Consider the following 12,619-nt stretch of genomic DNA (forward strand, 5'->3'; position numbering starts at 1 on the left):
CAACGATGTGACGATTGGGTCCCAGCCGTTCCGCATCTAAAGACAAGACAAGACAAGACAATCATTCCATCTCTCCCTCGGCTTGTTGGGCAAAGTTGTAACGAATGGGTTTCCGATACACTGTCTCACTCCCTATCAGCAACAGTGTTTCACCACTATGGTCCACTCATGCAATTCAAAGTCTTCGAGTCATCATAGAATGCCATGTAAAGGTACTGATGAGAAGCTGTGCATTGGCGAAATCACTAAGACGACAATAAATAAACAGATGATCATTTAAAACAATAATGAACATATTCATAACTCTAATGTAGCATTAAAGGGCGCCATGCGATGTCAAGTATATAACCTTCCTAATCAAAAAGCCCTCTTGTTTTTGCCTCGACGCCTGGAACCGACGTCCTCTATCTCTTCTTTTGCCTGTGCCCAGAACATGACAATTCTTTTGATGCTGATTTTGAACCTACCCTAGCCAAACTAGGAGTGTCACACCCTGTCGCATCGATACCAGCATCGCCCTGTGGATGTTCGGCTGCCACAAGCGCTTGACAGCTGACCGGGTTCCTGGTCTGAAGCTGGCACCTTGTGGCGATCATTTTGGTATCATCTGGAAACAAAATTCGTCCCCCCTCGAAAAATTCGCACGCTTGTCAACCTGACTTTACTCTTTTAGACTCATGCTTCGTGACTCCATGTGAATAACTTCCATCGCCGCTCATTGAATTCCAGCCACGCGGCACTTCGCAATAACCAACACTGATGAGATCCATGTCTAGTTAAAGAATCCCATGATAGTTTGTTGTGCCTGGGGAGAGAATTGTTGTAGGAGCGGGGAAGGATCGACTGAAGTCGACTGTAGGAGTCCTTTGGTAACTTGGACTACGCGATTGGCAGTCTGTCCTACAAGTGTCTCTGCCTCAAGGGCTTGGGCAATGAAAACGAAAACCTTGCCAGCCTGGTTAACAACAGCTGGGTGTTGTCTGGGAAGTAAAGATATGTCAGCTCCTGGGGACCACAAAAACATAAGCTCAAACAGCGAAAATACTTACTTTTCAATCAGCTCAGCCAAGTACGCATAGGCGTAGGGCGCCGCTTCCTCGTCATTTATCACCGGCAGAGTCTCAACCCATTGCGTGATTACATTTTGCACGTCATTAACGGTGCTGGAGTTGTAGTGAAGAATCTTAGCGATTGCTGCACATGCATTCTCGGTCGCATACACATTGTCCTCATTACGAGCATCAGGAACTTGGGTGACTTGGAAGAGGAAAGGTACCGAGCTCCCCAGGAACTGGGCCCATGGTGCCCCACCGCGGTGCGCTGCCACTCCGATGCCGTAGGCCGCCGCCTGGCGGATAGCCGGAGAAAGGTCTCGGCAGCCGTCAATCAACGGTTGTGTAATGAAGTTGGCATACCGTGTGCTTTCGGGACCACAGTACTCGAGGACATCATCCATGATGCACAAACCCCATTGTCTCTGGGTTGGGTCAGGAGAGCCGAGGAAACCTTCGTATGTGGTCATTAAGCGCTCCCAAGCGGGCAAGAATGCGGCACCATGGTTTTTAAAGATGGCGTGAAATGCCTTGTTCATATCGGAGAGGAGGGTCTGATCGTCTTCAATGGCTATCAGAGTATCCTCAGCCTCATCCTCCACATCGTCAGCGGTGGCTCCTTCCTTGTCCTGCTCACGTTGCGCAACACGATCCTTGTAGTCCTCAAGTGCAGAGTGAACAGAATCGATGAATCGGTTTAAATGATCAGCAGAAAGACATTCCCTTCCTACAACCTCGACAGATTCGTAGAAGCATTGGTACATCTCGGCAAGAGTGTCAATAGCAGGTTCTGCAGTCAGAACCTCGAGAAGCTTATCGACGGTGGCGTTCCATAGACCGCGGAGTTCGGCAGATTGCGAGCCGTAAGCTTTCTTGTAGGAGCCTAGCAGCTGAGGGACAAGCTTGGCGGAAATATATCTAACAGGGTCATGGAAGAAGAATGCAAGACCAGGAAGCGCAATCTTCTCCATGATGTCTGAGACGTAAGGAGCAAAAGAAGCCTCAAGAACTTGGGCGTAGACAACCAGGAGTTCTATGGCCATGTGCTTATCGTCCATGGTGCTCGTCTTGATACCAATCATCTTACCCTTGAGGGGGACAAGCTCCCATCCTTCCTCGTTCTGCATCTGCTCGACCTGGTCATCGTCATCCAGCAGCTGAATATCAGCCTTGGCCACGGCAAGTTCGAGCAGAGGCGGCATGACGTTATGAAGGAAGGGGAGGAAGTCGGATCCGAGGACACGACACATACGACCCCAGCAGTGCATGAGGTACTGTGCCTGGGGGTCATCAGCGTCGGTGATGTTGGTCTGGATATTGGCAAGGAGGTTGACAAGGGTCATGGCGTCCTGGCCGAGACGTTCCTTTCCAACAGCCAGGGCAATCAACGTCGCACATTCCATAGCCTTGGCACGCAGAAGTCGGTACTCCTTCTCGCTTTGGTTCTGGAGAACATTGACAAGGAGAGGCATGAGAGTGTCGTAGTATTTGGAAAAGGCCGCCTCAGCAGCATCAGCAATAGTAGCAATGGTGGAAAGAGCTTGCTCCTGGACGTATCGCTTGTCGTTCTGAAGAAGCTGGAAAAGTTGCGATAGAAGGTCGTCCAGGTATGGCTCAAGCGTGGCCTTCTCAGCCTCCTCACAAAAGTTGACAAGGGCAGCAGCTGCGTGGGACTTGACTCGACCCTCGGGGGAGCTCAAGACAGGAACAATGGCCTTGAGTACGCGGTCATAGTGATCTGTTTGCATTTTGGGGGCAAAATCAGTGCTCATCTGACCAAGAGCATTGCAGCCAGCCCATCGAACTCGAGGATGAGGATCTTGGAGTGCAGGAACCACCAAATCGAGCACCTGGCTAAGTTCGCCAATCATAAGGTCTCGGCAACCTTCTGAGATGGCTGAGATAGCCATCAGGGCGGCGTGTCTGTCCCTCCAGGCCATGGAAGTCATCATGCGAGGGAGCCAGTTGAAAGTAGGAGCCAAAATGGTTTGGCCACCAAGTTTGTTTGCAAGTCGGTCCATGGTCTGCTCTCCAGCAACATGATTCTGGTCACTCTCGTCCTGGTCAAACTACGAGATTGTTAGTTATAAAACTGCACAAAAACACGATTAGCATTTTTCGATCACATACATCGTCTGATGCCATCCACTCAGAGGCATCGTCATCGTCTTCACCGAGATCCGTCATAAGACTCAAACACTGTGTGATCATGTCGTTTGTATAAGAGGGGTCCTTTCGGCACACAGAAGGCGCATAGTCGGCGAAGGTCGCCATAAGTTCTAGGGCGTTCTGGCGACAGATATTATCGAGTTCCTTGTCCTGGACTACAGAGATGCTGAACTGGACAAGATTCGAAAAGAGCGGCTTGAACATCTTGGGAGCTGACTCGGCGAGATCGATAAGAGCAAGGAGCGCCTTGCTGAGGTCGTCGGAGTCCTGTGTATCCTTGATCGGGGGCAGAATGTTGAGCACATCAGGAATGAGGGCGTAGTATTTGGCCTGTCCCTTCTTGCTTATGGTTCGAAAAAATGAAGCAAAGGCTTCCATAGCGGCAAGGCGGACCTGCAGTTGTCGTTAGCGGCGCAATGATGTGGTGTAGGCAGAGTATCTGCCCCGCGGGGAGGGGTATATAATACCATAACGGCGTCGTCTTTGAATCCTTTTTGGAAAGCTTGAAGAACTGCCTCCTCGTGCTGCTTCTCTATGATTGCAGGAGTTGTAGCAAACACTCGGAACGCATTTTCTCGCTTCTCAGCCTCGGGCGCTTGGCTAAGTTGGAAAAGAGCACTGAGCAGGTCGGGCCAAGCATCACCTATTAGAGAAGATTTAGCGAAGCCTAGGTGACTATAAGGAGCAACCCTGGTACTGACCGTTCTCTGTGTATTGTCTGGCAAGTTCGGCAACAGCATCACTAATCTTGTTACGAACAAGCCGATCAGACTCGGCGGCGAGTGTCTCGAGAAGCTTCTGTCGAATGACGGCGGCCTGGTCCTTGGTCAGAGAGAGAAAGAGGTCCATGCTCTCTCCAGCATCATTCTTGCGGGTCTTGGACGCAATTCGACGGAAAATAACAGCGGCAAAGGATCGGGTCGCATTGTCGCCAGCGCCTTGAATTTGTTCCGCCAGTCCCATCAACAGAACCTCGGGACGACTGGCGGTCCAGTTATTCTGCAAATGCTCCTCGGCTTGGGATCGTATGCTGTTGTCGGGGGACTGCAGAGCCTGCAGAAGCTGTGAAAGCTCTGCATGGACATCTTGCGGAAGCAGAGACATTGTCTTTGAGGGATGCTGATGGTGATGTCCACCAGCAGACAATAAAGAAGGTTGAGTTTCAGTCGGGGGCTGCCAGGAAAGCAAAGGTGGCAACCGTAAAATAGGTAAGATAGAGAAGGGATATAATAAAGCTACGAGCCGTAGGGTATTCGTAGGCTCAGTTCGCCGTGGGTTGGATATAAGGGTCAAGATTTCCAAGATCCCGAGTGGTGGGAGACGGGAAAGAAAGAAGAGAGGGATGGATGAGGTGGGAGCAAAATCAAAGTGGGGGAGGGGAAGCCCAAGTTTCGAGGGCCACCAAAGTACCTTAGCCGCCAAGTTTGCAGAAAAGATACTTCACGTGCAACTTGATTGAGAGCCCAAAGCAAAAGGGAAAAAAAAAACAAAGGGTGCGTGGTGACCAGCCAGTCACTAGTGTGATCTTTTCGGGGTCCTTGATTGTTTATTAGGTATTTCTCTCTCTATCTTTTATCGATAACACGACTCTCAGATGTGAGATTTGCATTTCCAATTTGGAAACAACACTGGAATTATTAGTTGCATGATTCTTTTGATGGTCTATTACAGCTGTATGAGGACATTCGGAACCCGTCGAGAAGCGAAGCATCTTTTCTGACCGCTTAACGGCCAGAGGGTACCATACCTGCCCGGCAGGTACCCAGACAAAGAGCTCAGAAAGGTCCAGGCAAATAGATAATTATTAGCCATTCTTTTGTTTGTTCTGGCTGGTCTATAGTTTTGCTACAGCTGCGACCCCACCACACCGCCAGAATATCCTTCGTTTCATCCTAACCTGATCTTTCTGTTAGTCGAACTGCCTACGAGACATAGGAGAAGTGACGTTCAGACATCTATCTCACTGGCTTTTCCTTTCCCGTGACAATAGAACACCTGGCCATTCTGCAAAGAAACAACCCGATGGTCAAGAAGATTGTAAATCTGTGCTGGGAGGTCAAGTATGCTTCCTCAAGTCCTAGGGTATAGAAGACAGGCCTACAAGAAGACAAGACATGCAACACTGGTCTGTCATCTATATTCCTGTGCCTTGAACAAGTAGCCGACCCATTCGAGCCTATGGTTGTAAGTCAACTGGGCCCTTGTTTCACAGAGATCTTGCACGACACCTCGAAATGCGATAAACCTAATAGTAGGTAGTAAAGGGTCGATCTCTATTGCCCAGTCTTGTTTACTGCAACCTAACCGAGCCATGAGCGCAAGCTTGGTTACGTACCACAGGCATTGAAACCGGGACTCGAGTTCCTTGTTTACATTCGTAGTATAGGTAGTCAAGTCAAGCAATGCGCTGATCAACTCCCGGCAGATAAAGCTTCGATGATCATCTCTGTCGAGGTGTTGTGAAGATGCTTGGACCATGGTTGAAATGAGTCATCGGGTGCTTTATGGTGTTGATTATTACTTGGAAGAACAGTTTAAGAAACGCATTTCAAAGGTATCAACTGATCATCCAGCTACATTCGATTTACATCTGATATACCTTGATATTAGTTGCTATCAGGTAGGTTAGTAGGTAGGTATGCATCCACTCGCGCAAGAATGAAAAATAGCCCCTCATTCGACGATAGCACGCCCGCAACACGCACTGAAATACATACCTACTATCGCGGGTTAGGGGGGTTTTTTAATATAGCCTGTAATAACCTATTATATATTAATACCCTATTAACCCCCTATTAGCTAATTAATTAACTATTAGAAAATTAGCTTACTATTAATTTAATTAGATAATAAGGTTACTTATTTTATATATAGGTCTATATAAATTATTTATTTTAATTTAGCTTTATTCTATATATCTTATTAAACTTTTAGACTTTTTATTAAAATTAATAGGCTATTAAGTTATTATAACCTTATTATTAATTATTAATTATTAAGCTATTAACTATTTTATTAACCTTTAGCTAGGCTTTAATACTAAGGACTTATACTTTTTATTAAAATAATATATACTATTAAAAGTAAAAATCTAATATATAATTGCCTTTATAATTAACCTATAATAGTATAGTAATTAAGCTATAATTATAGTTATAATTATAGCCTATAGCTTATAGCCTATAAGTTTAAACCTCTTATAATTATAACTTTTATAAATTATTAACTTTAAGTAATATAATAGCTAAAGAGATTATATAATATATTATATAATATAACTTTTATATTTTAATTTACTTAATTAGCTAATTTAATAGCCTTTTAATAGTTTAATATAGTTATTAGCTTAATAGCTTTATTAATATTAATAGCCTCTAATTACTTAATATAGTATTATTAGTTTAATATTATAATTAATTAGAGGCTATATTTATAAATAAGGGTATTAATAGCCTTAAGTCTATATACCCTCTTAGTAGGTTAATATCATAGGGAACAGCCTATTAAAAAACCCCCCTAACCCGCGATAGTACCTACGGATAGGTACCTAGGTATCGAATCGACCTAGGTCCCCAGCATCGCGGGGCACTCTACTACTGGTAGTCCAGGTGCTATGTCATCATCTTTCCCCTGCCCACTCACCGATTGGATCCATTCCATCTTCGGTAGTATGGAGGTAACCTCGTGCCCCTCGCGACTGTATGTCCCGTCTCCTGCCTTCAGACCAACCTCCGCCTCAGAAAACCATTCCACTTTATCTGTCCATCTCTCAAACATTGTTCGCCCACTTGGCGAATGTCTGTCCGACTTTTTACATCCTGGCACTTGAGTACTTAGTTTATAACTCTTACTTATCAACGTTTATCCAGACCATCATCCTGCCTGCGCCCTCTCCTCTGTCGTTCGTATCTGTGCCACAATCACCATCTCATCTGTCAGTTGTTGCGACAAAGCATTTTATTGCCATCTCACAATCAATCTGCTGCTTTCACTTCATAAAGGTCTCGTTAGGTACTCTACCGAGGCCGTGTTTTACTTCCACATCTAGACCGATCTGGAAAACTCCTCTCATCGTCCAATTCATCAGCTGTTCATGAACGAATCTCCAATCATGGACCCCTCACCAAGCTCCTCTCGCGAGCTCAAGGAGACCCGCGCAACCAGTTCAACTAGTCTAAATAGTGCTGCCTCGGGTTCTTCGTCATCACAGAAGCCACCTACTTTTTCCCAACGATCTCCTTCTGTTTCCATTTCCGCAGGCTCTGGGCCAAGCTCCATTCCCGCCCATCGCCAGAGCTTCGCTGAGAACCTACGAAATGCGCCATCCTCACCACGATCTCAGCGACATCCTTCTTTCACTCAGGCTGCTCTTCAGGAGCTTCTGAGCCACCCTCCGGCTGGAAACAAGCACGCCAACCCCAAATTCGCTGGCCGTGATTGGCGGGACGTATCTGTTGGAGAGCTCGTGTCTCCAGACGATATAAAATGGGTCGAGTTTGACACCAGCGTCGAGGAAGCCACGAAGGTAAGCCCATAGCTTGGTGAAAGTCGTGTCTATAGGGCAGGCTCAGAAAGCGGTTAAGCCACTTGCTGTTAACTGGCAGCTATGCTAACACTGATTTCTAGGCACTTCTTAAAAGCCACACAAATGTTGTCCTGGTGCGCGAGGATGCCTCTACTCATACTGCCGTCTCCACATTCGATTACACCGACCTGAACGTATATCTGCTTGTTGTTGTCGGTCTGGCCAAGCCAGAGGACGATCAAGTTGAACTTTTCAATTCTATCTTGGCCAAAGCTCAAGAAGGTGGCCAAATTCCTTTGCGAGACGTCTTTCCTTTATTCCGTAAGGAATCTCTTGTTACACTGCCCAGCGAGGATAAGCTCGCCCAAGCCATTCAAATTCTAGGCAGTGGCATTCATCGTCTCCTGGTGACGGCCACTAGTGGCGAAGTTGTTGGCATTGCAAGCCAACTTCGAATTGTCGAGTTCTTCTGGAACGAGGGCGTCAATTTCCCCTCTATCGATCGGCTATATCCTGCCATGCTTCGTGATTTAGGCGTAGGTACCAAGGACATCGTATCTGTCAAGTGAGTTACAACATTGCCCTGGACGAAGCTCAATACTAACTGGTGATAGCTCTGATGCAGCATTGTCAGAAGCCCTTACACTTATGCACAATGAAGGCCTCACAAGTGTGGCTGTTGTAGATAACGGCCTAAATGTCGTTGGCAATATTTCGACCAAAGATGTTCGGCACTTGACCAAGAGTTCCAACGCCCACTTGCTCAACTCATCGTGCATGAATTTCATTTCAGTGATTCTTAACGAGCGAGGAGTTGAACATGGGCGCGACGCTTTTCCTGTATTCTACGTCAACCCGTACTCGACACTGGCTCATACTGTTGCTAAGCTTGTTGCGACTCGGTCGCACAGGATGTGGGTGGTCGAATCGGCATCGCCCTCACCTTCTGCTCCTGCTACGCCCCTAATGGGGCCTCAATCTTTTACGACTCCAACGCATCCACCTCCGGCCGCGCCTGCATCGATATCAACTCATGCTGCACCTCCATCACCTGTACCTACTGCCGCCGTGCCTGCGTCGCCAGTCCCTACCGCTGCTGTACCAGCCTCTGCCATGGCTGGTGCTCGCTTGTCTGGCAGACTCACTGGTGTCATCTCGTTGACGGATGTTCTGAACATGTTTGCAAAGTCAACAGGCCTACACCCTGCTGACCCCAACGAGGAGCGAGCACGGCGAAGACGAAGCTCAAGCAGCTCAGTGCGGCCCAGTATCGACTCACACCGAGCAAGCATTGACTTCCGACGATGATAGAAACGCAACATATCAAAGATGTGATCTGATGCATGGTCTATACCAGAGGATTTCTCGTACCAATTTATCGATCACAGAGAGATAAGATAATGAGATACTGGGTCGGACTTGATGCTTATTTATATAAAAGCTATTGCCAACTCGGCCTGTAAGTGGATTACGCAACGCGTTGTTAGGAGTGCTTTTTTTTTTTTTTTTTGTACTTGGAACATGGCCAAGGTTCATAGTCACGTTTCGCACATGCTGGGATTGTTTCTCTTCACAATATTGCCTCGTGGAGCGAAAAGAGAGAGAGGCAGTAGCTTTGGCACACATGGTATGGCAAGTCGAGATAGAAATTTGACAAATTGCCGCTCCGTTGCGAACATTCTGGGTAAGGGAGTAAGGGAGTTCCAATTGATTAATTAAATAATCAATCTATCTATCAATTCTCCTGTAAGATCGAACAGCTACTGCATTTGGCGATGGCTGTAACAAAAGTCTTGACGAACGAACCACTTCTTGGATCAACCAACGTAAAAGGTGGCAAATCTTGAATCTGCCTACGACCCTTGATGGACACGTTTGACACAGTTTGATTGGCTAAGAGCTCGCCACATCGGATCAGATCCCGGGAGCATCAGCAGCAGCGCCCCCTGGGTCCGTCCACGTCCAGCGCATCACCAGATTGACTCATCATCATCTCCACTCTCATCATCAACTTTGAACTTCCTCCATCACATCAACCTACGCCCAACGTCTTATGTAGCCTTGTATCCTCTTCTTTTTATCACCCCTGTCTTTGTATATTTCATCATCACTATCGTCCTCATCGTCTTCGTCTTCGTCTTCGTCTTTTTCCTGTTATCTTTGTTTTCCGATTCAGTCATTAATTGCACTTCTTTTTGGCATCCTCCATCTTCCGCTGCGCATCATCGATTCTGGCTTCACTCAAGCGGCAAAATCTGACGCATTGCATCTTGACTTAGCATCGATCTGGACTCTACCGTGGACTTCTATAGTCTATACTATATTTCGTAGTTCCAGCTCTAATCCCTACTCTTGTTGGATTTTTGCCTACTCCCAGCTCGGCTGTGGCAAATTGGCATATCGATATCTTTCTTGCCTTCCATTACGTTTTTGCAGTATCTGGCTCATCCAAGACTTTACCCTACGAGTGGCATTGTCGATTCTCTGATTATCTTTCACGGACCAGCTCGCGTCTATCCAGGACGTGAGTACATCCATCACCAACATTGCTCTTAACCCAAAGTACGTCTCCATGTGCACAGCCGCTTTCGACAGTTACTATGGCATCTACAACGACAACTTCAACAGATGATGTTCTTCACGAGCCGCCAGGTGCTACAAATATCGGTCATAGTGGTCTGTTCAAGCTTGGCGACTTTTCACGGTTGAATTCGCAAAGCCTTGCCGATTGGGCCTCTCCAAAGACCACGGAGGACTCCGATTCGCCCCCCGCGCTTGGAAACTTTAAGAGACTCTTTGAGCAACTTCGCTTCAAAGACAATGAAACGCCTCAGCATCAACTGCCAGTTGCATCTGCAAAGGCACACCCGGTCACGATACTGGAGACATCCCTCGGATCAGTGCCAATCATTAAGGCAGTTAATGTCCCCGACAACTTAACCGGACCAATCTTCGATTCAATCACCGATTCAGAGGCTGGCGGTGGCTCTGACACTGACGTTTTGCCTGCCGCTTCATATTCAACTGCTGCTTCAACGCCGCCAAGCTCCAATGAGTCTCCTCTCCACCATTTTGATGAGAGTAAGAAGAGCAAAGCCAAGTTTTTGAAGACCAAAGGAAGGTCTCATTCGAGAGATAATTCTGAACCTAAAGTGGTGGTCTGGGATGGTGTTCGACCAGGATCGGTTAAACATGTCCTCTCGTATCAACCTTTTAAATACGGCCCCGTCTCCGAAATTCACAGCAATGTGCTGTCAGCCTCAGCCAAACATGAAAGTCTCATGGGCAAACTGGTTCATGAGCGTATTGTCGACTCCATAATCTGCAACGAATTTTCTACTATTGCAGACAATGGAATTCATGTTTTCGTCGACATGTCCAACATCGTTATCGGCTTCCAGAAAGCCTTGAGAGCCAGATTTGGCATTGCCGAATCTTCAAGATTCGTACCACTTCCCCAAATGAATCTCCCTTTCTTCCACGAACTTCTTACCCGTGATCGCTACGCCGAATGGCTCAATGTAGGTTGTTCCATGCGTCCCGATCGAGGTGAGCCTCCCTTCATTCAAGAGCTGAAAGATCTTGGATATCGAGTCGACCTTCGTAGTCGTCGTGCTGAACAGTCTGGTTCTAACGACCACACCACTTTCGAGACTGGCGGTTTCCGCTATGTCGAGGATATGGTTGACGAAACACTTCAAATCCGAATTGGCGAATCTGTTATGCAGTATTTTGAGATGCCCGGCACACTTGTTATTGCCACTGGAGATGCCCGGCCGGCCAAATACTCGGATGGCTTTCTCGCGTATGCCCAACGCGCCCTGAAAATGGGCTGGAGTGTTGAGGTTGTATCCTGGAAAGCAAGTCTTTCGTCCGCGTGGAACGCACTCCTCAAGGATAACACCGTCGGTTCTCGGTTTCGAATCATTGAACTCGATCAGTTCGTTGACGAGCTCTGGGTCTGCTAAAATCATCCTGTCGCGGCTTCTTCTGAAATATGTCGAGCAGCTTGACAGGAATTTGATTGTGACGCCTGTTGAACAACACCTCATAAGGACAGAACAATACAAGATTTCTCACTTATGAGATGCTAATGGATCGGGAGCTTATGAATCGCTGATTTATGCGAGACTTTTACACTTGTTTTACTTTTTACTCAAACTCAAGCACTGGGTGTATTTGTTCACCACGGTGTGTGTGTTCTCTTTATGAGGGTTATCTTCATTTCTAGTGGTAGCCCCTATCCATCTTCACTTGATGGACCCCATTCTCCTTGATTTGGCTAATTTTCATCATGGATGGTATGTGGAGGAAAAATAACGACTTCAAGGGTCGTTACGGTGACTAGCATACATCGTTGCTCTACTGTCCGAGGATTGGTTTATAGCATTAGCCCGATACATCATGAGGGTTTAATGAGGAACGGATAAGGAACATGTGTTTTTAGTTATGTAGATGGCTTTCCATCCTTGGACAAATTTATTTATCTTATGACGGGACACTATCAATCTTCGCAAAGTACCACAACAGTATATCCCCAGAGTTACAAATCATTAACAGGCATGGCACCATAATAAAAACACATTTCAATTCATACAAAATACTAGACACACGTCTTTTGAAGCTCTTGAAACAAGACAGCCAGGTGATATAACCAGGCAGTTGAAACCCCATAACAAGTAGACAATTCTCCTACATGCTCTTGCCAAGTACCAAACACGTATAGTCCTGCGATAACACAAGGTACTCGGCTTCCGTGGCCCTGAAACAATAATAACAAAAAGCATTATAGAAAGACACCAAACCGAACGATGTTTCACAACAAAAGCCGGGCTGTAAACCGTTCAAAGATACGAAGGCTTAGCTGACACAA

The 12,619-nt window shown here is 46.7% G+C and overlaps 3 protein-coding genes across 3 annotated transcripts; 2 read left to right on the forward strand and 1 right to left on the reverse strand.

The window, feature by feature from the left end:
- Positions 1-772: 772 nt before the first annotated feature.
- FPOAC1_011739 (uncharacterized protein) lies at positions 773-4,325 on the reverse strand (the record flags this gene model as incomplete). Its single annotated transcript, XM_044856106.1, has 5 exons — positions 773-980; positions 1,050-3,121; positions 3,183-3,614; positions 3,689-3,864; positions 3,923-4,325. 5 exons carry the CDS (start codon positions 4,323-4,325, stop codon positions 773-775), a joined length of 3,291 nt encoding a protein of 1,096 aa, XP_044703419.1.
- Positions 4,326-7,332: 3,007 nt separating this feature from the next.
- On the forward strand, positions 7,333-9,054 carry SDS23 (cell separation during budding; the record flags this gene model as incomplete). Its single annotated transcript, XM_044856107.1, has 3 exons — positions 7,333-7,746; positions 7,848-8,311; positions 8,361-9,054. The coding sequence occupies 3 exons, from the start codon at positions 7,333-7,335 to the stop codon at positions 9,052-9,054; spliced, it is 1,572 nt and encodes a 523-aa protein (XP_044703420.1).
- A 1,292-nt stretch (positions 9,055-10,346) lies between these two features.
- On the forward strand, positions 10,347-11,714 carry FPOAC1_011741 (uncharacterized protein; the record flags this gene model as incomplete). Its single annotated transcript, XM_044856108.1, has 1 exon — positions 10,347-11,714. One exon carries the CDS (start codon positions 10,347-10,349, stop codon positions 11,712-11,714), a length of 1,368 nt encoding a protein of 455 aa, XP_044703421.1.
- Positions 11,715-12,619: the final 905 nt, after the last annotated feature.

This window comes from Fusarium poae, chromosome 4, assembly GCF_019609905.1.
Source record: "Fusarium poae strain DAOMC 252244 chromosome 4, whole genome shotgun sequence".
Classification (NCBI taxonomy): Eukaryota; Fungi; Ascomycota; class Sordariomycetes; order Hypocreales; family Nectriaceae; genus Fusarium; species Fusarium poae.